The sequence below is a fragment of the Propithecus coquereli genome, unplaced genomic scaffold (genome assembly GCF_000956105.1).
Source record: "Propithecus coquereli isolate 6110/MARCELLA unplaced genomic scaffold, Pcoq_1.0 Scaffold68, whole genome shotgun sequence".
Taxonomy (NCBI): Eukaryota; Metazoa; Chordata; class Mammalia; order Primates; family Indriidae; genus Propithecus; species Propithecus coquereli.
Window position 1 is genome coordinate 5416563 of NW_012152840.1, and position 26107 is coordinate 5442669.

Here is a 26107-nt window from a genome sequence, read left to right on the forward strand (position 1 = left end):
TTTTTCTGGAATGTGTTGGAGTTTACACAAATAGCAAGGAGTAATTTACACCGTAACACTAGTGCATGGCATCTTGTCTGCAGCTTTGGACTCTACTTTAAATTTTTTTTACCATTATGTATTGTATATAGATTTATTAACAACCTTATTTTTTTTCTGGAATGTGTTGGAGTTTACACAAATAGCAAGGAGTAATTTACACCGTAACACTAGTGCATGACATCTTGTCTGCAGCTTTGGACTCTAGCCCTCTTGTCTTTGAAATAACATAGACTGGGACCTGTGGTCCAACTCTGCAAAGGCTCGTGTCTCATATGACTGTAAAGTCCCTTGTTAGCTGATATCCTCAGTATCTCTTCTTTGTTGCTAAAGCAGCTCAGCAGCATCCTGATCCCACCTGACTATTTTGTACTGACTCTTCAGTCAAGACTACCCATATGTGAGAAAAACTCAGGTCACGGCTCTGCTCTCTTAAAATATCTATACACAGGAGCCAATGGTCAACAGCAAATATTAGTAAGAATTTTATGGGAACTCAATAGTAATGAGCTTATTTTAAAAAGAAAATATTAAATCTGTCATACTTATAATTTTTTAATTATCTTGCTATGATATAATTATGCATTTTGGCTGCTTTCTCCAATTAAAATTATCTTAAAGCATTCCAGTAGAATCCAGGGGAATGAAGGGAGAATGGGAAGAAAGAAAAAGTGAATCTGCCACCTGAGTGATGAGGTTTAAAAACTGGAACAGAACTTTCAGGGTCTTCACTGTTCATAGCTACAGGCTCCAAGCTGGAATTGGCTATAGACACACACCCTAAGAAGCCTGGGAATAAGGAAAAGGGAAATACATAAAGAACTGAAACTCTAAGAACCCGTACTGGCTTCTTAAAGAAAGTTTAAGTGAGAGTTTTAATCTTCAAAGCCCAACTCTCATCCACATTCAAAAGACATATACATGAGGATACAAAACTGTCCAGAAAATGAATAGCCTCTATGCATGGAAATGATGATTCTATAAAGGCACTTTTCAGTAACCAGGAATTATTTTGCAAGTAAAATATGAGGCAGAAATTTGATGCGGATAAATATTGAAAAGTGTGCACAGTGGTTTTATCTAAACTTCTAAAACTCCATGATTTGCAAATTGGAATAGAAAATTGATTATACATTTTACTAACTCTTGTGTCATTTAATTGGGCTTGAAACATTGTGGAGGGGTGAGGAATAGCCTACAATAAAGGATTCCTTGCTTTTACTCCATCAAAATCCAGGACTTTAAAAATGAATACTTTAAGCACTTTAAATGCTCAGCTATATGGGCTTAAATAAATACTAGCACATTCATACAGTGGAAAGTCCTCCAGCCATTAAAAGTGATGATGATCTATGTTTACTGACGGAGATATCCTCCAAATATGTAAGCAAAAACAGACATTAGAAATGAACATGTCTATTAAGATTCAGTTTAAATGTAGGAAGGAAGAGGGCAATGTCGTGAAAGATAAAATGAATGGATGAATGAATGATACAAAGCTATATGCATCTGTACAGCTTTGGGATTGTGGTAGTAGAGGGCGGGTCTCTCCCTTTTGCATTTTATTACTGTTTGAAATGTAACTGTTTAATTTTATAATCCAACAAGGACAATGGTATTATTTTAATTTGGAGAAAAAACTGGACTATGAAATGTTTGGTTTATTTATTCTTAAGGTTTAGGTTTTATCTGATTTTTCTAATGTATTCTAGAGTATATTTATAGTTTTGTGGCAATGAACAGCTTTACTTTGGGCTTATTGCTGAGGAAGAATGCAGACATAGACCATGGTCATACTCCTCTGTAAAACATGAACAATTAATTGACAGAGTGTATTCAAGGGATTAATTATAGTGTTTTCAAGGGACAGTTAGGGAGATTGACAGACATGTACCTGCCTGTGTGTCAGTTTTGTTTAAATATTTGGCTTAAACCAAAAGAAAATATTATCCATCAATGATACTTTCTATATTTTAAATGAAAAGTTCTAGATAAAAGCAGAGGCCATAATTTTTATTTTAACTCAAACTGTTCAGAAGATTTGAAGTTATAACTGGAAATAGTATTTCCTCTGCTCTTAAGTTCTCCATGTAACCATGGGGATTTCATGCCTTCTGAAACTACAATGTATTTCATAATCACATTGAGTACATTGAGGAGAGCAAGGGAGATGGAGAATTAATTTAAATTTTCATTTCTAAGGATTCCTTTTCTTCTTTCCTTTTACTTGCAGAACGTGTACACAGTTAGCTTCCCCAAGCCTGGTTTTGTGGAGCTCTCCCCTGTGCCACTTGATGTAGGAACAGAAATCAACCTGTCCTTCAGCACCAAGAATGAGTCTGGGATCATCCTCTTGGGAAGTGGAGGGACCCCAGCACCACCCAGGAGAAAACGAAGGCAGACTGGACAGGTACCGCCACACCTGGTTAATAATGCGTTTTCCCTAGTGCTTATATAAAACAATTAATTCTGCTCTCATCTTGGCTAGCCAGGACTGAACATTCCACTTACCCATGCTGACCTCCTATTTCTCTCACATCATCTTCCTAAAACAAGTGTCCTCACTAGGATTTTCCTGTTGGTCAATTCCAGGTGCAGAGTCACACTTGTATTTGCATCTATATTTCATATGGATTTAATATATGCATACATAAAGAGGAAAGCTTAAAATATATTCATATTATATTAATCATTTTTTGTCTCTAATTCCTTACCGTATCTGTAGATACTCAGCTAGGGTTCCTTAAATTTAAATTTCAGTTCCTTCACAGATCAGTTTCCCAGTTGTACTAGCCAAGGTGATGCAGTCTGTTGAAGCCTGATTTGTCCCACCCTCTCTGGACACAGAGAAGGGCAGAGAATGGACCTGGAGTGGCAGAAAGCAAATAGAGCACAACCAACGCAATAGCACTCAAGGACGCAAAAATAAAGCCTAAAGAATATCTACTTTGTAAGGACGTAAACTTGAGTATTTCTATCCCCTGTCCATCTGATTTTGTTGGAAGCAATCTCTCAACTGCCCAGATTGAGGCATCATAACTCTTTACCACCTTGATATTTCTTTAATACCTTCGATCACATATTTTAAAATATAATTTCACATTTAATCTAATTTTTCCCAGTGAAAGGGTTTAAAGGAATTACTTAGTAAGTCTGCCATGACCAAAAGAACAGAATCCTTTACAAATATGTCCTGAGGTATGTACGTGCCCTTATAAACCAGGTCGTGTTATTTGTGTTTATATGTGTTTTAAAATCAATTTTAGCATGTAACATTTAGTGATCAATAATATTATATAATAAATCTTATTCCTTTTCCTAAAAAATAGAAAGCCTACACAAAATATTAGCAAATAGAATCCAAAGATGTACAACCATGAGTAACTTCAGTTATCTCAGGATGCAGGGGTTGTTTAATATTAGAAAATCTAAAAATCATACAATCATTTCAATAGACATAGTAAAAACATTTGGTAAAATTTAACACCTATTCATGATTTTTTAAAAAATATTTAGTAAACTAAGGAAGGAACTTCCTTAGCCATCTATAAAACACTGTAACAATTATTCTTGATAGGAAGACTTTATAAATGTTTGGTATAAAATCAAGCCCAAGAAAAGGATGACTATTGTAACTGCACTTATCTTAGCCAGTGCAATTAAAAAAACAAGCAAATACAGTGCAATAACAAGTATAATATAAGAACAAGTGTATAATTTAAGAATAAATGTAACAAAATAGACATAAAATCCATAGGGAGAAAATTATAAAATTTTATTAAAAACCACTAAAGTATTCCTCAATAAATGGGCATAGTCAACATTTTAATGAAAATACTTAATACTAAAAATATGCCAATTCTCCCCAAAATGATAATATGTAGGTTCAATTTCAAAAGAAATATCACCTTATCTTTTTGTGAATCATGACAAGTTTATTCTAAAACTTATATCAAAGGTGAAAAATCCAAGAAATTTCTGAAATAGAAGAATAAGGTGTTGGAGCTGTCTCACCAGAGATCAGCACATTAGAAGTTAGAGTTCTGTATTGTGATAGTGTGGTGTTAATTCATGGACAACACTGCGTAAGTGGAACAGAACAGAGAACCCTGAATATACCCAAGCATAGGTGAAAACAGCGTTTGGCAATAGGTGGCATTGCAGATCAATAAAAAAACAGTGGGCTGTTCAGTGAATGATTCCAGAGCAATTTCATTATCCATATGGAAAAAATTGAACTGACTCTATACTTCACATCAAACCAAAAAATAAATTTCTAATGAATTAAAATCTTAAATGTGAAAGGGAAAAAAACTTTAAAAATTTTAGAAGAATATATAGGGGGATAACTTTTGACCTTGGGGGAGGGAAGGATTTATTGAACAAAACAAGATTATAAGTGCAACTGCATTAAAAATAAAACTCTTTGGTCATCTAACAACACAAAAACAAGCCTCAGCCTGGAAACTTACACAACACATAACCTACAAAAAATTAGTAACCAGAATATAAAACTAACTCTTACAAACCAATAAGAAAAAGACAAGAAACATAGATAATAATGGACAGAAGACTTTAACAGGCATTTCACAGAAAAGGAGACATGATTGACCAAAAGACATATTTTTAAAATGTATATTTCATCTGTAATGGGAGAAATGTAGTTTTAGATGATGCTAGTTTTATACCCAATAGAATGATGAAAAATTAAGAAATATGATAATACCAAGTGTTGGAAAGACATGAATCAAAGGTAACTCTTAATCATTGCTGATGGAAAGAGTAAATTTCTGTAGCTACTTTGGAAAAAATTTGACACTGTCTTATAAAACTGAACATGTGCATATCTTCAGCAATTCCACTCTCAGGTATAAACCCAAACTCTCAAACATGTGCACAATGAGACATGTACAAGAACGTTTATAGCAGTATTCTTTATAATATTAATAGTAGAATAACTAGAAATAAACCAGATACTCACCAGCTAGAGAACAGATAAACACACTGTGACATTGTCACATAATGAGATATTAAGCAACAGTAAGAAGGAATAATTTATAGCTACACATAACAACATGGATGAATAGACAATAAATAGAAATGAAAAATGTACTGTATACTATATGATACCATTTCTATAGATTTTTAATACAAGTAGTGCAAACAACATACATGTGAATTTTCAAAAATAATTTTTGAAAAGTGAGGGAATGATAAACATAAAATCCACATTAGTGGTTACCTCTGAGATGGAGAAACAGAGAGACGGATTATAAAGAAACTCATTCGAGATGCAATGGTACTGTTTCTGAAATCAGGTGGTAGATTTACAACTATTTGTTTTATTGTAGTTTTGATATAGCTTCATCATTTATATGTATGTCACTTACATTGTGAGGAATGTATCAAATAGTCATAACAAAAATATTTTTTGAAGAATAGAGGGAGAAAAGTGTTATTTCATTTCTTATTGCATGTAATAAGCACTGAATAAATATAGAATATAAATCCCTCTTAAAGTCTTTGTCCTTCAATCCTGAAAAATAAAATTATTTTCTCACTATTACAAATAGTAAGCTAGTTATAATAAGAGGACCAGATCAAACATTCCGACGTAGATTTCCACTAAAGGATATTTGATTCCTTGGTCATTGCCATATAATTAAGCAACACCCACTGGCTCCAAATTTCTCCTCATCAGGACTAAAGAAACAGATGTGAATCACTAGCTTTCAGGATAGTTTTTAAAATAAAACAGTTTCCTATTAAAACAATTAAAATGAGAAAATATTAAGTACTGTAGTACAAAGTAAGTTAAAATGCTACTTTAATGTTTCAACATTTTAATGATAATAAATATCTAGTTTTTAAAATCTCATAGTAAATGCTGTTTCCAAGAGGAAACAATGTTTAACAGTTTGTGTCTGTTGTAGAATAAATGCTGGTTAAATTGACATATTATATATTTCAAGCTAACAGTTCTGATACCCATGGGGTTCATTGTGATTATGTTCTGCTGAATAGGTTGGAGATATCAAACAATCAGCTAAGAAATTTTTAATTTAGTGAGTAGTTTGCAGTTGCCCCTTTGACAAACAGTGAGTGCTAATCCAGATTTTCAGCACGTTTTGTGGTGGACATGTAGCCGCATAAATGACTTAGTAAATTATCAGAGACATGATGATGTTTGATCAAAACCGTCTCCACCACCATAGATGACTCGTGGAGGACTGAGTGATCACTGTGCAGCCATGCCCTCCCTAGTACTCAACCAGAAAGGGAAAGCACACGGCATCCACTTGGGGGACAAGGACTGCATTCAAGCTCCCTGGGGTTCATAATCGGAAATCAAAACCATACTGGTTGCTATGGTAACAGTAGCAAGAAGAGAGCAGGCATGTTTGTGGATGAAAAATTGTCTTCCTTCTTTCTAAATGTGGGAGACAAGTTACATGTTTGTGATAGCAATCTATTCCACCAGCTCAGAGAACAAATTGAAGTCTAAACACTCAAAATGCCATAAGTTTGAGAGTCAGACCTGATTTCCAGAAGCTAGCTGTCCACTTGTGAATACAAGGGAGAGGGATTTTGTTGACACCCGTTGTTTCCTGATAGGTTTTGTAAGTTACAGGACCAATACGAGCACAGCTGTTCTGTCAGCATCACAAATGTGCTTTGCAGAGAACTACTATACTGCTATATCCACTTTCCGCCTCGTCTAACAAGCACAAATGGTAAATGATCAAAAAGCTATTTCTAGCTGCTTTAAAAACTCTGTTTAAGAAAATATTAAGTCTTAACTTCTCAGGAAAGGTCTCAGAGTAGATCAATCTGTGGTTGTGTCAGGGAATCTCTAAAGCTAAGTCATAAATGAGACTCCTGTTTAATCTTCAATAACCATTTGCTGTTGCAGGCCTATTATGCAATATTCCTCAACAAAGGCCGTCTGGAGGTGCATCTCTCCACAGGGACAAGAACAATGAGGAAAATTGTCATCAGACCAGAGCCAAGTCTGTTTCATGATGGGAGAGAACATTCTGTTCATGTAGAGAGAACTACAGGGTAACAATAGCACTGGAGTACTTATTGCCATTACTAACATGAACTTCCTTTGCTAGCATCAGTCTCTGCCTGAACCTCTGTGTGTGTGGACGTACTATGCATTGCAGAACGATAAAGTGTTAGCTTAATCTCCTCTTCTTTACATTTCATACTCCAGGAGCCTCATTTACCTGGGCCCTTAGGAGTTCTACTTTTAACATTTTTATTCTGTGCAGTTCTCTCCTCCTTTGGAAAAACCAAATGCATCTTCTGAAGCTATAGATAAGAGAAATCTCTCCCTCCGCCCCTCTCAAATATTCTCTTCTCAAATAAGGTATGCACACAGTGAAGCGCACAGAACAGCTCAGCTGGAGCCGGCAGCCTTGGCAGCTGCTGTTTCATTCAGGTTCCAAAGCAGTTATGGCAGCTGCTTAGAAACCTGTCACAGATACGGAGCATGGCTACAGCTGCAGGACCTACTGAGCCTGTTAAGTGCACACCTTGTCCCTGTCCCCCTTCCCAAGGTGCGCATGGTCCCTACAGAGTGGCTTCACGAGGGAATAGCATCAAGGGAGAAAAGGGAAATAGCTACTGCCCCGAGATCAGCTCGTGGAGGTCACCTCTCTACAAATCCACTAGAGCACTTGCCCCCAGCCCTGAGCTGGAGAATTGGCCTCGATAGTGCACAAACTGATTTCTCATTTCTTCAGAATGCCGCAATACTTTCTACTTGCTTTATTGGGAAAGTCATCTGTATTTTTCATCAAAATATTATATGACAACTCAAGAGAGGTAATTAGTTTAGTAGGACAATTAGAAAAAAATGAAAACAGAAGCCCAGAGACTTCAGGGGCCTCAGACCTCCAAGCCAGCAATCCATTTATTAGATTGAAGACACAGAAAAGAACTGGAAATCAAATTTGATGAAACCTCAAAACACAGAAAATACTTGTAAATGCAATGCGTATGGATGTGTAGCAATAGTTCCAGTAGGCAAATGCAGTTGTTTAGTTAAAGATCTATATCTTCTAATTAGCCTCAAGTGGATAACAGATTCGTAATAAAAATTTCGTACCTTCTAAGTAAATAATAAAGCTTTTCTCAAATCATTGTTCTATTATCATATAGCGCATTAGGTTGTGGGCTGAATTGATACTAAGCACTCATGCAGAGTGTACTAACTGAGATGCTTAGAAGCCATGATTAAGACAAATGAGGGATCAATATTTGGACAAACTAAGAACTTTTACTAATCTAATAGCCAGATATTGTAGTCATGGTCTCTGAGGAGAAATGCAAACTGAATTTTCTCATTCAGGGAATCTTAGGGAATGCTGTAGAATACTGATTTTAAATGTCTTTTAGACTAGATTTTAGGCCCTTTGCCAAATTTTAATTCTTTTCATTGTGGAAAGGACTTTTTGAAAGATTTAAACTTTAAAGAATTTCAATAGAAAAAATGCAAATTTGAGAAATACAGTTGATCAAAAATCACCCAAAATATGTTATTTTTTAGAGAAAGAATTATGAAATTCCCAAATATATTACAGTGTTGTACTAAGGTGTCCTTTGAACAGGTGTTTCTTCAAGAAGGGCATTTTATTATGCCAACTTCACAGCTGTTGACCATCAATCCAACCTTTATTTGATTAAGCTCAGTGTATAGTACATCACTGAAAACTGGTCATTCAGTTAATTAGCCATATAAACAAACAGTTTTGCCATTCACTGTTAATTACAGGATAATGTATTGGACATATTAGCGTGTAGACACTGAACTCTGTGCCAGAACAAGAACACATTTGCTACCATAATGGCTCTTTCAACACTGTAAGGTCAAAACTCAATCGCCATCTACCCCATAAGCAAGTGCTACATTAAACTGATTAACAAGAGATCATAAATGACCACAAGAACTTCACCCAGAAACATTTTAATGCTTCATGTGCCTCTTCCATGGCATGACTTGTCAAATAATAGACAAAGATTATGCCTTTTAATCATTCTGAATGTATGTGAGATCTGTATTAATATTCTTTCTTCACAGATGAGAAAATATTAACTAGTTTGCCCAAAATCACATACTGCAAATAACAGAGCCAGGTTTTAAATGAGATATATTTTACTTAAATACCTCCATCTATGCACAGCCAACTATTAATTCTTACCCTTTTTTGTAACCCTAAAGATCTATATTACTTTATGTTGATTATGATATACTATTACTAATTTGGAAATACTTGCTTTCTCCCAATGCTTTTCGGAGTATACATGGCATCATCATTTCTTTTCCTAAAACCCCAGATAAGAAGATAAATTTAATACCACCTCACAAAATCATTGCACTTTTACCAAATTGGGGGCCAGATTTCTCAAGATGTTCCTTCTGTCTCGCCCTCTGCCTCTCTTTACCCCTCCTTCGTTATTCTCTCTCCTTTTCTACCCCTTTCTCTGGAAAAGTCTCTCTTCAGTCACATTGGTATCTAATTTCCTGGTTCTTCAGTGACTCCTGCCTTCTATATCTGCTTTGCCCTCTGATCTTTCTCCCGGAGTCCACCTCAGTGGCCAACAGTCCTAACTGGACAAAAACATCAAGCCCTAAGAGCCTGAAATAGTTACTTAGGCAAATAGGATACCAACAGAGTTGAATTCCTCCTCAGTGAAAGCATTCTTCACACAGGTACAGAATGAGGCTACAGATCATGAAGTAGGATAAGATGTTTCAGCAGTAATGTGAGGTTTCCAGAATGAGATCATGATTTGGACACTGCAACCTAAATATTTTCTTTCTTACCATCCAAAATATGTTTGATCTTAAAAAATTTCAGATTTTATTCTTCATGTAAATTACAAATGTCAGAGCACTTCTCTTAATATCTTCTTCCACATATACAACCCAATTGGTGGTGGCTTAAAAAAAAAATCTTAGACTAATATTCTAAACAGACAGAAAACAGAATGTAAGTAATAAGATACTTCATTATGAAACTCTAAGAATTGGCTGGGCATGGTGGCTCACACCTGTAAAATCCTAGCACTCTGGGAGGCCAAGGCGGGTGTATCGTTTGACCTCAGGAGTTCGAGACCAGCCTGAGCAAGAGCGAGACCCCCATCTCTACTAAAAAAAAATAGAAAGAAACTAGCTGGACAACTAAAAATATACATAGAAAAAATTAGCCAGGCGTGAGGACATGTGCCTGTAGTCCCAGTAACTCGGGAAGGTGAGGCAGAAGGATCGCTTGAGCCCAGGAGTTTGAGGTTGCTGTGAGCTAGGCCGACACCACGGCACTCTAGCCTGAGCAACAGAGTGAGACTCTGTCTCAAAAAAAAAAAAAAAAAAAAAAAAACACTCTAAGAATCAACCATTGAAATTGTAAAAAAAAAAAAATACATATATGTACAGCTGACCTATCACAATACTAATAGTAATGCAATGTTTAATATACTATTTTGCACATAGCAGGAAAAAAAAAACAGAAAACACAACATACCAGCATCATAATGGACGGCTGGTAATGTTTTTCTCTATGGAAGAACTAAATAAATGATCTAGATTTGATGCTCCTAGAATGTAAAATACAAACAGGATTCAGCTATAGTTCTCTAGCAATGCCCATATTAAGTAAGATAGCCTCGGGGCAATCCCTTAATTAATGTTTTCCTCCACTTGAAGTAGGTATTTTTAATCTCCATTGTACAAATGAATGAAATGAAACTGAGTATGATTAAATAACTTGCCCAAGGTCACACAGCTAGTAAGCTTCCAAACTAGTACTGAATTCCAGTCTGTCCCTTCCAAAAGCCCACATTCATTCTACGTCACCATCCTATGAACCAGTGAAGAAGGACCACTATTATGCTCCTTGGGCAGAACCAGGCTAAAGAGAGAGTCTACACCAGAAAGAGGAAGGCCGCTGGCTCTTTAAAATTCTAATCAAGAGCAGAGATTTACTCTCCTTAGAGAATCTTTAATAGTAGTTTAAAGCCTTCATGAAAACTCTTAGGAGCACTGTTATATCATGTTAGTAAGAGAATATTTTTAACCAAGGGGGAAAAAAGGTGTTGAAGGGAGGGGTTTTTCAGTGAGTCACACATATCTAGAATTGAGTGGTTTTCTAAAAGTCTCACGAAACCACCAAGAAAGCTTAACCTCCTGATATTTGCCAACACATTTTTCCAGAGTCTGGTAAACACACACACACACACACACACACACACACACACACACACACACACACACACACCCGGTATGTCATTTCCCTCCATTTTTCCTTTGAAACTAAATCTAACTTGTTCCTTCTCCTCTACCGCCTGAACGGTGACATTTTGAGACATAATGAAATCCATCTTTTGCTCCATTCTCTTACTTTTGGAGTATATCAAAGTGAACCAGTTTCTCAGTGCCAAATCAGAGCATCTTCGTCCTGGCTTTTTGTTTCCAGTTCTACCTGTAGTTTTTCTTTATAAAATAAGTAAGATGGCACTTTAAGACCGAGTTTCCCACTCAGTACTTAAAGTACTTTGGTTTTCTCCCCACGTATGAAGTAAGTTTTCAGTAATCCATTCATGATCCTCATTTGGGCTAGTGACTAATACTTATGACTAATAGCATCATGATGACTATTGGAACTGAAGCTCAAAACCTGCTTCTACAACAAAAGAGAAAATGCCTTTGGTCATTTTTATCATCAGAACCCTTTGTCTCCTTCTGAGTCTTTCCTCCAGGATCTAAGGATGTTGCGAATAAGTAGCATGAGGTTCTCAATTAGCAGTGTGTGAGTTATCTCTCATAAGCAAATTAGGGAAATTAATGAAACAGCCACTAAGGAAAATCATTGCAGGGAACAATTAACATGGTGTGATTGCCTGCCTCTTCTATTCAAAAGCCAGCAGCTACATTCTTTATAAAATCGTGCTGTAAGTGTTTGCTGTTGATTCCTGCAATCTAAGCTCTCAGGAGTACAGTTTGTCCCCTAGCAAGAAGATAATAGCCAGCACAAACCAAGAAATAAAGAGCCAAACAAAATGTGACCCCATGCTGTGCTAAACCCACTGATCCTGATACGATTAGACATTATTACACAGTACAGAAGCCTCAGTTCTTACGGGCTCATGTGTTGGGCTGCACATTACTGATGTCACCTCCACCAGAGGCCAATGTTGCAGCTACACCATTGCCTGGTTTCAGTAAACTTTGAGGGATCGTCAACGAGGGAGGCATGGGACAAGATCCTGAGAAATGAGCATTTGCTTAGTGTAGAATTCCTGATCACCCAATTTGGGTTCACTTAAAAGCTACGAGAGGGAGGGGTGAAGGCTGGGAGAAGAGAGTTTGATTTCCAACTGTATTGAACGTGATGTGATTCTGACTTGTTTGTTTTAAATGTTTTATCAGCATCTTGACGGTTCAAGTCGATGAAGACAAAAGACATACGCAAAACCTGACGGTGGAACAGGCTGTTGAAGTTAAAAAGCTGTTCGTTGGGGGCGCTCCACCTGAATTTCAACCTTCCCCACTCAGAAATATTCCTCCCTTTGAAGGCTGTGTATGGAATCTTGTTATTAACTCTGTGTAAGTGAATCTCCTAAATTTTCTTTGTTTTGGTGTAAGGATCACCAGTGCATCTACACTACTCAAAACCACAGGGGAGAAGAAAGGAACGAAGATGTTCAAATTAGATTTAGAAAATTGCACTGATGGTCTTAAAAGAGGGTAGGGTATCTGATTTAATTGTAAGGAAGCAAGACGATGAAAAGTTTTAAAATGTATTTTATTTCAATTATATTGTCTTAGCCCTATGGACTTTGCACGGCCTGTATCCTTCAAAAATGCAGACATTGGTCGCTGTGCCCATCAGAAACCCCGGGACGATGAAGATGGAGCCGTTCCAGCTGAAATAGTTACCCAGCCTGAGCCAGTTCCCACCCCAACCTTCCCTGCACCCACCCCAGTTCTGGCATATGTGAGTCTTTATATCCCCATTGCTTTCTAATTTTTACCCAGCATTTTGAATCTTTTCAGAAGGAAAATTACTCAGGATATCTGGTATACTCTACTGCTACAATTAGAGGAAGGGTAACCTGTCTATAAAAGCCTATTCTCACATCTTCGTTGGATTACTTTTATTTACATACATATATGTTCTCCTTTAGTTTTTTCTGTTTATAAAACAGTACATTTTCAGTTGAAAAGTCAGAAAGCAGAGAAATATCCAGAATCAAAACTAAAAGCCACCTATAATCCCACTGCACAGAGGCAACCATATTGATTTTCAGTCACTTTCATTTGCATTTTATGTAATAGATCATATACCACATTTACAATATGGTATCCTGTTTTTAAAAACTAGTAATACATAATTAAAACTGTTTCTTAATATCGTGAATGTATATGTCTAATATGATTTCATATGACATATATACACATGCACACAAACACAGAGACACATAAAATATTTTATAATGTTGGAGGTAGTATATCCTTGATTAGAGTGTGGACTCGGAGTCAGACTTCCTGTGTTCAAATCCTAGCACTCTAACCTACCACCTGTATGAATTTGCGAGGGTTACTTAGCTAATCTATTCCTCAGTTTCCTCATCTGTAAAATGGACACATATATCAAAGAATTATTATCAGGATTTTAAAAGATAATGTTTATTAAATGCCTGGCATAGACTAAGCATTTAAGAGATGACATAATTACTATACAGGAATAATAATAATTACTTCTTTCAAGTGCTTGCTATATGCCAGCTACTGGCTAAACAATTTCCATTCAATATATATGTCATTCTTATAACAAATCTATAAAATATAAACTGTCATCCCATTTTTAGTTGAGTTAATACACATTAGCTAGCTTAAGTAACTAATCCACTCACATAGCTAGTCAAGGGCAGAGTAGGAATTTGAATCCAATGGGTCTGACTCCAAAGTCTGGCTCCTGATTACTGGAACACTCTGCCTTTACAATTTATTCTACTTTTCATGGCTCATTCTGGACTATTTAGAGTGTTTCCAGTTTTTCTCTGTTAGAACCGTACTCTGATGAGTAACTTTGTACATCGAAGTTTTTCATCATTTCTGGTTATTTTCTTAGAATAGATTCATAGATTAATTATGAGGTCAAAAAATGACTATGAAAAAATGACTGTTTTTTCAACACACATATCTGAATTGCTTTTTCCACAAGCTACACCAATTTACATTCTCAACACCGATATATCAAAGAGAGTCAGTCTCACTACACTCTTTACACAAGCATCATGTTTATAATACATGCCAATAATGAGTGGAACATGTTGTCGCAAGTGAAGATTTTGAAAATTCTTGAATATCTCATTGTCTTCGTTAGTTTCCATGATGGAATTGGTTGTTCTGTAGAGAAATGTGCTCCTTGCCACTAGAAATATTTATTAAATGAGAAAGCAAACAGTCATCATTCAGGAAAACTGGTGATGTATTCCAAGCATCATTTCATCCTCTGTAAAATATAGATATTACACCTACGTTGCCTATCCTGTGGAGTTATTATAATAATCAAATGCAATAATGTGTGTGGTAGTTCTTTGAAAATTAGAAGAAGCACATCCACATAGCTACTGTGAGGAATCCCTGCATTTACTGAATAACAAGTATGTGTCCAGTACTCTGCTAGGCATTTTATATCCATTATTTCATTTGATCCCCACAAGCTATTGTTTTATTTACATTCATTTATACTCCTGGAAGTATTATTATCCCCATCTCACAAAAGAAAATACCTAAGATCACCCAACTAGCTAGTGGATGTATCAGTCATGTGGGATTAATACCCAAAGTTAATTTCCTCCTAAGGCATCCCTGAGATCCGCTGCATGGATTTCAGAATGTCTCCTCAGCTCTTTCGTAATGTGGCCTTGGGCTCGATCTCTCCCCAGCAAAGGGAAGGTTAATGATCTTCCTTCTCTTTCCCCTGCATCCTTTAAAAGCATGTGTCTCCTAGCCTAGAGAATGTGTTCTCAATTGAAGAATTCAAAAACATCATGAGTTGAATAGACTTTTTTGACCTTGGATCCTAATGTCCACTTATAAAATTGTTTCTAGAAGAAAACAGAGCCAAATTTCTAAACAACTAGCTTAGAATTATAAATTATAATTGGCAAGAGCCCTAGAGATCATCTGGTCCAATCGTCATCTTAACACATGAATTCCTTTTATATGATACTTGATGTGGGCTTGCAGCCTTTACCTGAACGCTTCATTAATGAGGGTTTTCCAGTGTTATGATGAGGCAGACTCTAGTTGCTAGAAAACGATTGATTAAACTAAAGTAAAACTGTGTCCCTATAACTTCTACACAATGATTGTGTTTCTATAACCAAACACATTACATTTTTATCTTCTCTATCTGATGTCCCTTCAAGGATTTGGGAATATCTAAGTCTTATCCTTCCTTAGACTGAGTATTCCACAAGCTCAGGTATTCTTCATATAACCCAATTTCTAATTCTCATACTTCCAGTGATTAATATTCTTAAGTTTGAAATATCTCTTTCAAAACATGGCACCTAGAATGTACTATACAACTGAAAATGAAATGATCAGTTCAGGGGACAGTACGACCCTTTCCTCCCTTAGTCTGTTAATGTTTCTATTAATGCACCTGAGAATGCTTTAATATTTTTAACACATGCATCATGATACTGACTCCTAATCAGGTGCCATATTTGGTCAAAGCAAAACCTAGTGCGTCGTCTTGTCACTAGAACTTCCTTCAGTCAGGTATCTCAGCCTTTCTGTGTTGGTTTGGTTTGGCTTGGTTTTTAGGGGAGAACCCTGCTGGCTTCCACTGAACACCTTACTTTTCCAAATGGCCACACAAACTTTGTTTTATAGGGCATTGCAAGCACATCACATTTTTTCCCTTTTTTCTCAAAATAAAGATACTTGCCCATCTGGGACTGAAGATTCTCACTCATTTGAGTTTTTTTTTTTTTATAACCTTCTGTTCTAATTCCAATTTCCATTTCCTCTCAGCAGTGTAGGTTTTAACTTTTCCAAAAACAGAGCCTTCCCTTTAGTAGATGAGACAGAAGCAAAGGAGTTGAGTAGCAGCCCAAATTGGTGGTTTAGGAAGAATTGCAGAACATTAGAGCTAGAAAACACCTTGAAGATTCCAACTCTTAATTTACACAGAGGAAGAAAAGCCGTAGAATGTACAGCATGGCTCGAGGTTACACGCATGAGTAACAGTTGGCACTGAAACCCAGATATATAAATTCCAACTGCTGTCTCCCCTTCTCTTGCACATGACACTTATTAATGACTGTGTGGTCAGAATTATATTTCTAGAACTTTCCATCTCTATTGAATTACATTGCACTTTAGAGTTTCTAATCTTCTCTTTTAATTTGATTTCTTTATGTTCTTTCTTTTTTGTGTGTGGGAAGAGGTGTCTTCTTTTTAAAGGTTACTAACAGTAAAAGGATTGACAATTTATTTTATAACAAATATTTATTAATATCCTACTAAATGCAAATATGAATAAGATATGATTATTGCTAGCCAGGGAAAAAGAGAGACATGCTTCTCCTGCCATGGCCCACCGACCTTTCCTCAATGAGCTCTGGCAGGTTTTGTGTCCTCTCTAAATCTAAGATAACCCACTGAAAAATAAGAATAATAATATCTCCCTTCAAGGATTACTATTATGAGGGAAAAAACTGTACATTGTATACAAAGCACCAAGCACAATTCCTGGCTCAAAGTAATACTCCATCGCTCTATTAATTCTTCTGTGTTACTTTAACTATAACTTCTGTGTTAATTTAATTCTATTAATTCTTCTATTTAGTTTAACCTTTCACACTTTTAGTTTGGGGACATGTGCTAGGAAAAAGGGAGTGTGGGGAGTATTCCATTTTGAAGCAATTACAAACTCCAGCATGATATGGTTCTTATATTTCAAGTCTCCCATAATTTTTAATTCTCACCATTTTCTTTTTTTCAATCAGAATTTATATTTTTAAAAATTATTTAAGAACTAAGACGTAGGTTCTTAAGTTCAAGTTAATTCCTTTAGAGGAACTGCCTGTTTGTGAGCCCATGTTTGTTCTAACACAGTTAAAAAAATGACCTCCTGGTTTCAGTGCCTTCTTTGTCTCCTTTCCACCAGTCTCACCCAACCCTGCCAGCCACTTAGGGCACGAGGACGATACTCACCACACTGTAGAGTAACGCAGGAGTGTCTGGAGAAAGCCCTTCCCTGTGAAATGGATTATGTCAAGCTCGCGATTAATGCATGTTAGGACATCATATTATAGATTAGACAGCATTTCATGCATATTATCTCATTTGGTAATACGGAAGCTTATCTTCTCTTTCTGCTTCTCCCTTATTTTTTGCCCATTTAGAGCTGGAGAAAACATTTCTGCACATTACATTTTTGGATATTTCTCATGGAGGATGGCAGGGTGTGGGGGTAGATAAGAGCCTGGATGTTGAGTATTACAGATATTCGTTGACATGTTGAAATGTAGCAAGTTCTCTACAAGTATGTACACTGTTTATACCAAGTCTTTATAACAAGCAGGGCCTGTGTGGATTTGTATGCAAAATGAGCTGGCTGCTTTTTCTTTTTAAACTTCAATTTTATTGGAAAGTTGAACTGTGAACGTCAAAGTTTAAAACTTGAGAACTAAGAAGAGCAATACAAGAGGCCATGAAGAGTTCTAGTGCTAATAAGGGCTCTTTGGGAGTTGGGGGAAAGAAGTAGGCAGAGGAGGAAAGACTAGAGGGGGAAAGAAAGTGATTTCTCTAGCAACTGTAACGCTGCAACTTTAAAAGCTAAGTACAGTCAAGGCCAAAGGATAAATTGATTGCATACTGATATCTATTTAAAGAGAAAGCAAACATTTTCCACACTTCAAGAAATCTGTTCAGGAGTTAATGTGCCAATATTACTATAAAATACCCTCTACCCACCAAAAGAACTCAACTGAACATAATTCAGTTTCTCAATAAACAGCTTGAGTAGGGATTGTATGTTTCAGAACATTAAAGTCAGTGCTGTAAAAAGTATCTTTTGCTTATTCATCCATAAAGAAGATCATCACAAATAAGCATCAGATGTGATTTTAGCTCATATTTATTAGGGGAATTATTGACTCATGAAAGAAGAAAATTATGCAATTTTATGATGATTCATCGTTTGGTGCTTTTGAGAACAAAGATGCCATTTTTTGATAAATGCAATTTAAATCTCTGCTCAGGGCCTATCTAAATTCAAGGGATGCTTACCAACGAGTCATATGCTATCTTGAATCTAATAACTCATTTCCAAATGCCAGCCACCAACCAGCAGTTAGAAATGACCACTGCTTTATTCTGACCTGAAATTAAATGACTGCTCTAATAAACAGTTGCACTGTCATGGTAGACTCCCTGCCCAAGTCCTGTCTGCCTACAACTTGTCACCTGCTAAGCAGAGACAAATAAAAAGCAAGCACATCCTGTCCTCCTTTCATACCACGTTTTCCCCATATATACTTATAGTACTTTAAAGAGTTCCCACAAGGTGGCAGAATTGTAACACGTGGAGATTGATGAGCTTCTACTGAGACCCTGATTTTTTTTTTACTGTTGTTTTAACACATTTCAGAGATCAGTGTTTCCAAAACAACACAGGTGAAGCATCACGTCCATCAAAGTGATGACTCCTTCGAGCTCATATTAGCTTAGAGGAGGAATATTCATCTTGCAATGACTATTCTTTAAAGATTCCTTAAAATTACCTCATTAGAAGATCTCTCCTCCTACCCCTTTTTCTTTAGCTTAGATTTCTATGGGAAGCAGGGTTGAAAACGTCCTTACTGACAAACTCATTTCATTCCTGTGCAAAACACAGGGCACTTTCTGTTCCATCCTACATGTTCCGCTTTAAAATGCTAGAAGGAAAAAAGAAGGTTGAGCAGCAGGATAAGCAGCATCTCCCACCAGGGGACGTGAGGGAGGAGGACGAGAAGATGACCACGGCAGGCAAACCAAAGGACTGGCACTGCCCTGCACCCATCGTAACATCAGACCCGGTTTCAGTGCACCCAGGGGAGAGTGATGCACAGAAGACATGACCCAGTCTGGTCTCCCTTTAGCCAAGCCAGGGGAGAGATCTAGATTTGCACCAAAACATTACCACATTAGTGGTCAGAGAATGTTCACCTCATTTAAATGCTAAAGTACAACCATATAAAAACCCTCTTACACCAGCACTTCTCAGTCCTTTTCCAACTGACAGTTTTACAAAGGAAGGTCATCGAAGTTATATTAAAGCAAGACCCATAATATCCATCCTGTTGCAAATCGATGATAGTAAACACCATCTTGGATGTCCTTAAAGAAAAAATTTATCTTAATGGTTTTATACTTTAAGGTTACCTGTTAGAGTGATCAGCTTGGTACCATTCTCCTTTATGCCATTGGCCAATCTAAGAATACTGTTTCATTAACCACTGCTTCTGCCTGCTGCTTAAGATTTATTCACTGCAAAGGCGAAGCCGGATCCCCTCCAGGAGGTGCTCCTCTTCCTAAGTTTCAAGTGCGTGTGTCATGAAATGATTCTTAAAAGGACCTGAACAAAGTCCCTGTCCTTCTCTGGTCATAGTTTTTTCTAAAAATGGCTTAAACAGTGCCTTTCCCTCTAGAAAATCTGATAGAATATCACAAATCACTGCTGCTCAACTCTGGACCAGGTTTGGAAACACCTGTCCACTCTACCAGCAAGCGAAGTTATTATGGTGTTTGGTCTGCCATGGGACAAAAGCTCTCCACAACATACAGCTGCTACCAATAAAATAATCTTTACAACTGCCACCTTGACAATTTTAAAAATTGTATTATAAAAGTTATTTTATATTAACATCTATGTATAGTAACTGGACCAGTGACTGCAATAATAGCAATAATATGGACGTAACCTACTGGTGGTTTTCTTTTAGGCTACACGTTATTGTTTCCTAGTTCTTCAGCAGTCATTGACCTTTTCAGTCCCTCAGTTTCCAGAGCTGAGGGTTTAAAGATGTTTTAGTGAAATTCTGCCCCTAATGGACTCACAGCAGATAGGATTCTCTTAGACATTTCTGAGGAAAACTGCAGGTTATGTATGTTTGTTGAGATGGTCCTCTGTACAGGAAATGTCATGAAAGGTTGATAAATGATCCCAATTCTATTAATAGCAGCATTCATAATGGAGACATTAAGGTACCAAAGCCTCTCCATTTGGGCTCTTTTTGCAGGCAGGGTAATAAGAAAGGTGCCACACGTTGATTCCAAAAGAGGCCATTCAGCTGTGCAAATGAATAGCATTTTCCTGTCCTACCCACTGGGTTTTTGCATGGCTGTGTGAATTTCAGCCACAGCCTGCTCTTTCTAACTGACCATCTCCTGGGAAGCAAGAAGGGAAATACTTCCATGAAGACCAATTTTATAGCATTTCAAAACACTTTAAGCCTTTTACCTGCTGTGGCAGAGTGCTCCGTTTGACTGAGATCAAGAGAAAAGAGAACAAGGCTTTCCCTCATCAAGTCAAAATTTCCTGTGTGCTGATGAGTCATCTCTGAGTACACTATTTGGGAAGAACACTCTGCATCAAAAGCCTGCCTTGGGCTACTCGAGAACCTCTGCTGACTCAGCGCTCAGTGGGGCAGTGGCCCAGCCAGAGCTATTAAGTGCAGATCTTAAAAACAGATAGTTGGGGAGAGAGAGTGTGCAGGTTATTTATTTTCTCATGCGCTGCGTGTTCTAAAAGACTTCCTAAGCAGCCTGTACATCGAGCTATCTCGTATGAACAAAAATAGAGAACAGGGAAAGGAACTGTGGCCTTGGTAATTTAAGGTGCCTTGATTATTTATCGAGCTATGCTTTAGAGTAGTCAAATATGATCCTCTTAGCCAGGACTGGCTGTATAATTTGCAAGGCCTAGTGCAAAATGAAAATTCAGGGTCCTTGTTCAAAAATTATTAGGAATTTCAAGATGGTGACAGCTGAGCATTAAACCTTGTTGGCTGCACAGCCGTGCACCTAGCTCTCCCCTCTTAAGCACCCTAGGAAGCTGATCTTTGAACAGTGGCAGTTGAAATGGTGTACAGTGGGTTACATTTTTAAAATGTTCTGGGTTGCCTAGCAACTGGCTGAGGGCCTGAATCGGCTGACTTGCAGGTTTAGATACACCATCTTGAAAGTCTAAATTCCTGGAAACCTTCTAGTGGACGGATGATTTTCAAGGAAAAGTAATATAGTGGGAGATGGAAATGGGGAGGGCAAGAAGGAACACGTTTTCTACTCTTATAACCTGGGTGGCTAGCTTGTCATTTTCCATGTTCAATCTTCTAAGAATAAAACTCTTCACAAGTGAAGTAAAAGTGAAAAGGAAATTCTAGTTTTCTCAGAAATATAAACAATATTTTTTCTTAGGTGATAATGAAAATATTAATCAATACATATTTTTGATCACATTCATTTAGCAATCCAAGGGTATGATATAAGAAAACTGATTCACATTCACTAATGACTTAATAATAAGTACCTACTATGTTGTAGATTACAGAGATGAATAAGAGACAGTTTTTATTTTTAAGTAATTTAAGATTATATGAGGACATTAATATATAAGAAACAATTAGACAGCATTTCCTTTTTAAAGAACAGAGTCCATAATCTCCTCTCTTTATCTTCTTTGTATTTTACAGGGTCCTTGTGCTGCAGAATCAGAACCAGCACTCTTGATGGGGAGCAAACAGTTTGGGCTTTCGAAAAACAGTCACATTGCAATTGCATTTGATGACACCAAAGTTAAAAACCGGTATGTGTTATTCTGAGATATTGGGAAAGAACTGATAAATGAAGAACTGAGTACTCTCATTTAATCAAGTTTGATCACGTACATTTATTAATTAATGAAGTTAGTTGTTTTTTTTTTTTTTAATTCACTGAGTACAATAGAGAATAGAATTCTGTTTTTCTTAGACTAAGGAACCCAGTTTAGGAAATCAGTAGCCTTGGAAAGTCCTCATCTCTGAGAAGGTTTTACTTTCCTATATGAAACTGCACCTATGATCTGACACCAGAATCTATTTTAGCGTAAGTATGTTTTTATTTTTCTGTTTTACTTTGCACGCTTTTGTTTCACAGTCTGACAATTGAGTTGGAAGTGCGAACCGAAGCTGAATCAGGCTTGCTTTTTTACATGGCTCGGATCAATCATGCTGATTTTGCTACAGTTCAGCTGAGAAATGGATTTCCCTACTTCAGTTATGACTTGGGGAGTGGGAACACCAGCACCATGATCCCCACCAAAATCAATGATGGCCAGTGGCACAAGGTAATAATCCCCCAGATGTTGACCTTAAGAGGGGGTTCCTGGGTGGTGGCCATTCAGCATTCCTCTGGTACCAGCACTATTTTGCCAGTGCAGACACTGGCTCTGGTGTTACTGAATGCGACAGAGATTGAGAATAAAGCAAGTACCACAACAGTATGCAACTGCCACAACCTCGGAAAATGTGATCAGACCTGGGTAGATTTATCTTTGACCACTTACATGCCTCATCACTGTGCTACAAGATTCCATCATTGTTATAGGGCTGTGGTTCTCAAACATCTATCTACAAACCAGGGCCAGGTAGTCAAAGACATTTCCACTGTTCTAAATGAGAAACACGGGACAACAGAATGTGTTAATCAAATCATAAAGCCCTGTGTATTCAGTTTAAGGGAATAATATTTACTCTGAGATTATATTTTCCTACTTTTAAGGTGCCAAAAAGGCCTCTCTTTTATGAAATAATATTTGTCCAAAGTAAAAGTGGGCAATACTAAAATGAGTCCTAAGACTTATCCCCGAACCTCAACACACACTGGTCTGTGAAAACCAGAGTCTGGGAATCTCTGCTAGAATGTGTTTAAAGGGCTCTAAGGTATCATTTCCACTGACAGTCATTTGGAACAACTTTTAAAATGTTGGCCTTACACCCAGAAACTGGTACTGTTATGGGCACAGAAGGCTCATTTGCCAGCCTACTGTCCTCTTTGGCATGACTGCAAGTAGATAATATACTGCCTGATTAAAACAAAAACTCAACATTTGTCTCTGCACCTGTGATGGCCTATTAAAGTAAAGCTTCCCTAGGTAGACCAATAAAATTTTTAATTTTCAGAGTAGGATATTGTTGAATGTTTAGAGTTGATATATTAACATACTGTGATTTGTCACATCATATAGACAGCCAAAGAACCTTAAAAAAAAATACAGACTCAAAGTCAACCAATTTGTTACCTAGAATCTTCATATTTAGGTTAAGTACGGAATGTCCAATTTCCTTAAATACTAAGTTTGACAGTTGGTATCTCTGACATTTCACCTTGACACTTCTTGTTTTATTTTTATTGCAAAGGTATATCCTCAGTCTTGCAAAAGCACATTTTGTCTTGTGATTATCTCTCAAATTTTTTTAGAACAAATTTTTGTAAAACCATGGATACGTCAAAAATTCATTTTATTTTCGAATATGAGTACATTGCGGAACCAATGCAGCGCAGACAGCTCGAAATATCAACGAAGTGTTTGGGAAGGATGTGGCTAATGAACGCACAGCACAATGATGGTTTGAGAAGTTCCATTCTGGTGATTTTAATCTTGAAAATGAGTCACGTGGATGATCTGAGACCAAGGTGGATAATGATGAGCTGAAAGCTATAAGTGGAAGTGAATCCATCTCAACCTGTGTGTGAATTAGCAGCAAGGTTTGATGTTACTATTCCAACAATATTGAATGACTGGAAACAAATGGACAAGGTAAAGAAGCTGGATAGATGGGTAGTGCAAGAATTAAATGAGTGTCGGGAGAGAAATCGTCTTGGAGCTTGCCTTTTTTTGCTGTCACAACATAAAGGCAAAACATTTATGCACCATATTGTTATGTATGATGAAAAATGGATTCTTTCTGACAACCACAAGCATTCGCCACAATGGTTCAATAAAGATGAAGTGCCAAAACACAGTCCAAAACCAAATATCCATCCAAAAAAGCTAATGGTGTCTGTTTGGTGGTCCAGTGCTGGTATTATCCACTACAGCTTCATGAAACATGGTTAATAGATTACAGAGGATGCCTGCTGCAAACAATTGGATGAAATGATGAGGATGCTTGTGATTAAGCAGCCGAGATTGGTCAATAGAGACAGGCCAATCCTCTTACAAGAGCATATGTCGCAAAAAACAAGTCTGCTCAAACTACAGAAGCTGGACTTGGAAACTCTCTGTCATCCACCATCTTCACCAGACCTTGAACCAACGGACTAACACTTTCTCCAGGCTTTGGACCACTGCTTGCAAGGAAAAATATTGCTGAGAAACTCGATACTCAACAAGCTGTGGAAAACACCTTTCATGATTTCATTGCGACTCGCTCTCCAGGCTTCTTCACTGCTAGCATACACAAGATGGCAAAACTTTGTTGATAGTTTAGGCATATACTTTGATTAATTGTACTGCCTCTTGTTTGAGATGTAACAAACCACACTTTTGCTTCGAAAACAGACATTTCATATTTAATGACCTAAATATTTACTAATATTTATGTCCTAATATTTACTTGGGAGCTTATGACTACCAAATACTGATCCTAATGAAGGAGCTCTCATTAAGGTTTCTTCTCATCTCTGACTAGTAGAATAATAAATATGATGTGAGAAAAAGACATATTGTTGGCCACAGTGAGGCTGGGGTTAAGAAAGGAGCTTAAGTACTATAATGAAGAAAATTAAGGACAAATTTTATTTTTGAAGGTTTTTAAAAATTACTTCCCCAACGAGAATAGGTAAGTGTAAAGTGAGGCATTAAATTACTCTAATCCTGATCCAGACTCATTTTTAAACCATCATTGTACTCAGCATTTCTCAAGCTTACGTGCTCCTTTTCTAAATTCAGACTCAAGGTTTTTATATTCAAGCCAGTCTTCACACCCCTTATTTCATTCTGTCTCAGAAGATAATTCACTCCACTGCCGTAATTTCAGCATCAGTCAGGTTTCCATCTTCCTCCCTGACTTTGTACTGATCAGCTGCTGCAGAAACAGCATACAGCTGGGATGTGCTGCTCTTCCTTTAATTCTGCATGAGGGCCTGTTAGGCAGAGGGACATAGCATATCTGAAATTGTGTTGAGAGCCCAGGCTTTGCTCAATCTAAATAATGCACTTTTAAAACTGGGCATATATACTCTGGTTTCTCTTCAGATCATATAAATCTTTTGCCTGTTAAAACTGGACATAAATTTTACAGCCCACTTAATTCATGAAAGTTATCAGCATGCAATTTCCTTATGACATGCCTACCTCTTGATACATAGGCACATTTGGCAACCTACAGAATAAACTTCAACCTAAAACTTACCCAGGAAAATTTTGCATTCTTTTGGCAATGGTAGTCACGGAAAAGATGGAGTTTGAGCTATTCTGTAAAATAGGTTTACTTTCACTTCTATTATGGGCTTCACTAGGCACTCTATAAGTCATTTCTCTTTTTCATGGAAATATCCTAAAAGTTCTATGTCTTATACTCTGCATACTTGGAATTTGTTCAAGATTGGCATTAATACCAGCCTAGAATCTTGTACCCTGCAAAACTAAGCTTCTTATAGAAGGAGAAATAAAGACCTTCTCAGACAAGCAGAGACTGAGGGAATTCATCAAGACAAGACCTGCCCCCCAGGAAGTACTCAGAACAGTGTTGCACATGAATCAGCACAATAAACACCCACCTGTGTAAAATCATCCAAAAGCTAAAGGTCAAAGGTGAGATACCACAATGGCTCAGGAGAGAAAACAAAGCAATGAAGTTAAACTCAACAGGGTGAACAGAAATCTTCCCCACTTATCAATTCTTTTAATAAATGTGAATGGCTTAAACTGCCCACTAAACAGACATAGGCTAGCCACATGGATAAATATACACAAGCCAAGTATCTGCTGTCTTCAGGAAACACATATAACCC

At 37.1% G+C, this 26107-nt stretch overlaps 1 protein-coding gene across 1 annotated transcript in view; it reads left to right on the forward strand.

Moving 5' to 3' along the window:
* LAMA2 (laminin, alpha 2) overlaps positions 1-26107 on the forward strand; it is a 551451-nt gene that overhangs the window by 512611 nt on the left and 12733 nt on the right. The window contains exons 51-56 of the mRNA XM_012660792.1: positions 2273-2449; positions 6953-7101; positions 12476-12652; positions 12875-13043; positions 21805-21917; positions 22247-22436. Of these exons, the coding sequence (XP_012516246.1) occupies positions 2273-2449; positions 6953-7101; positions 12476-12652; positions 12875-13043; positions 21805-21917; positions 22247-22436 (975 nt within the window). The remainder of the gene's footprint in view (positions 1-2272; positions 2450-6952; positions 7102-12475; positions 12653-12874; positions 13044-21804; positions 21918-22246; positions 22437-26107) is intronic.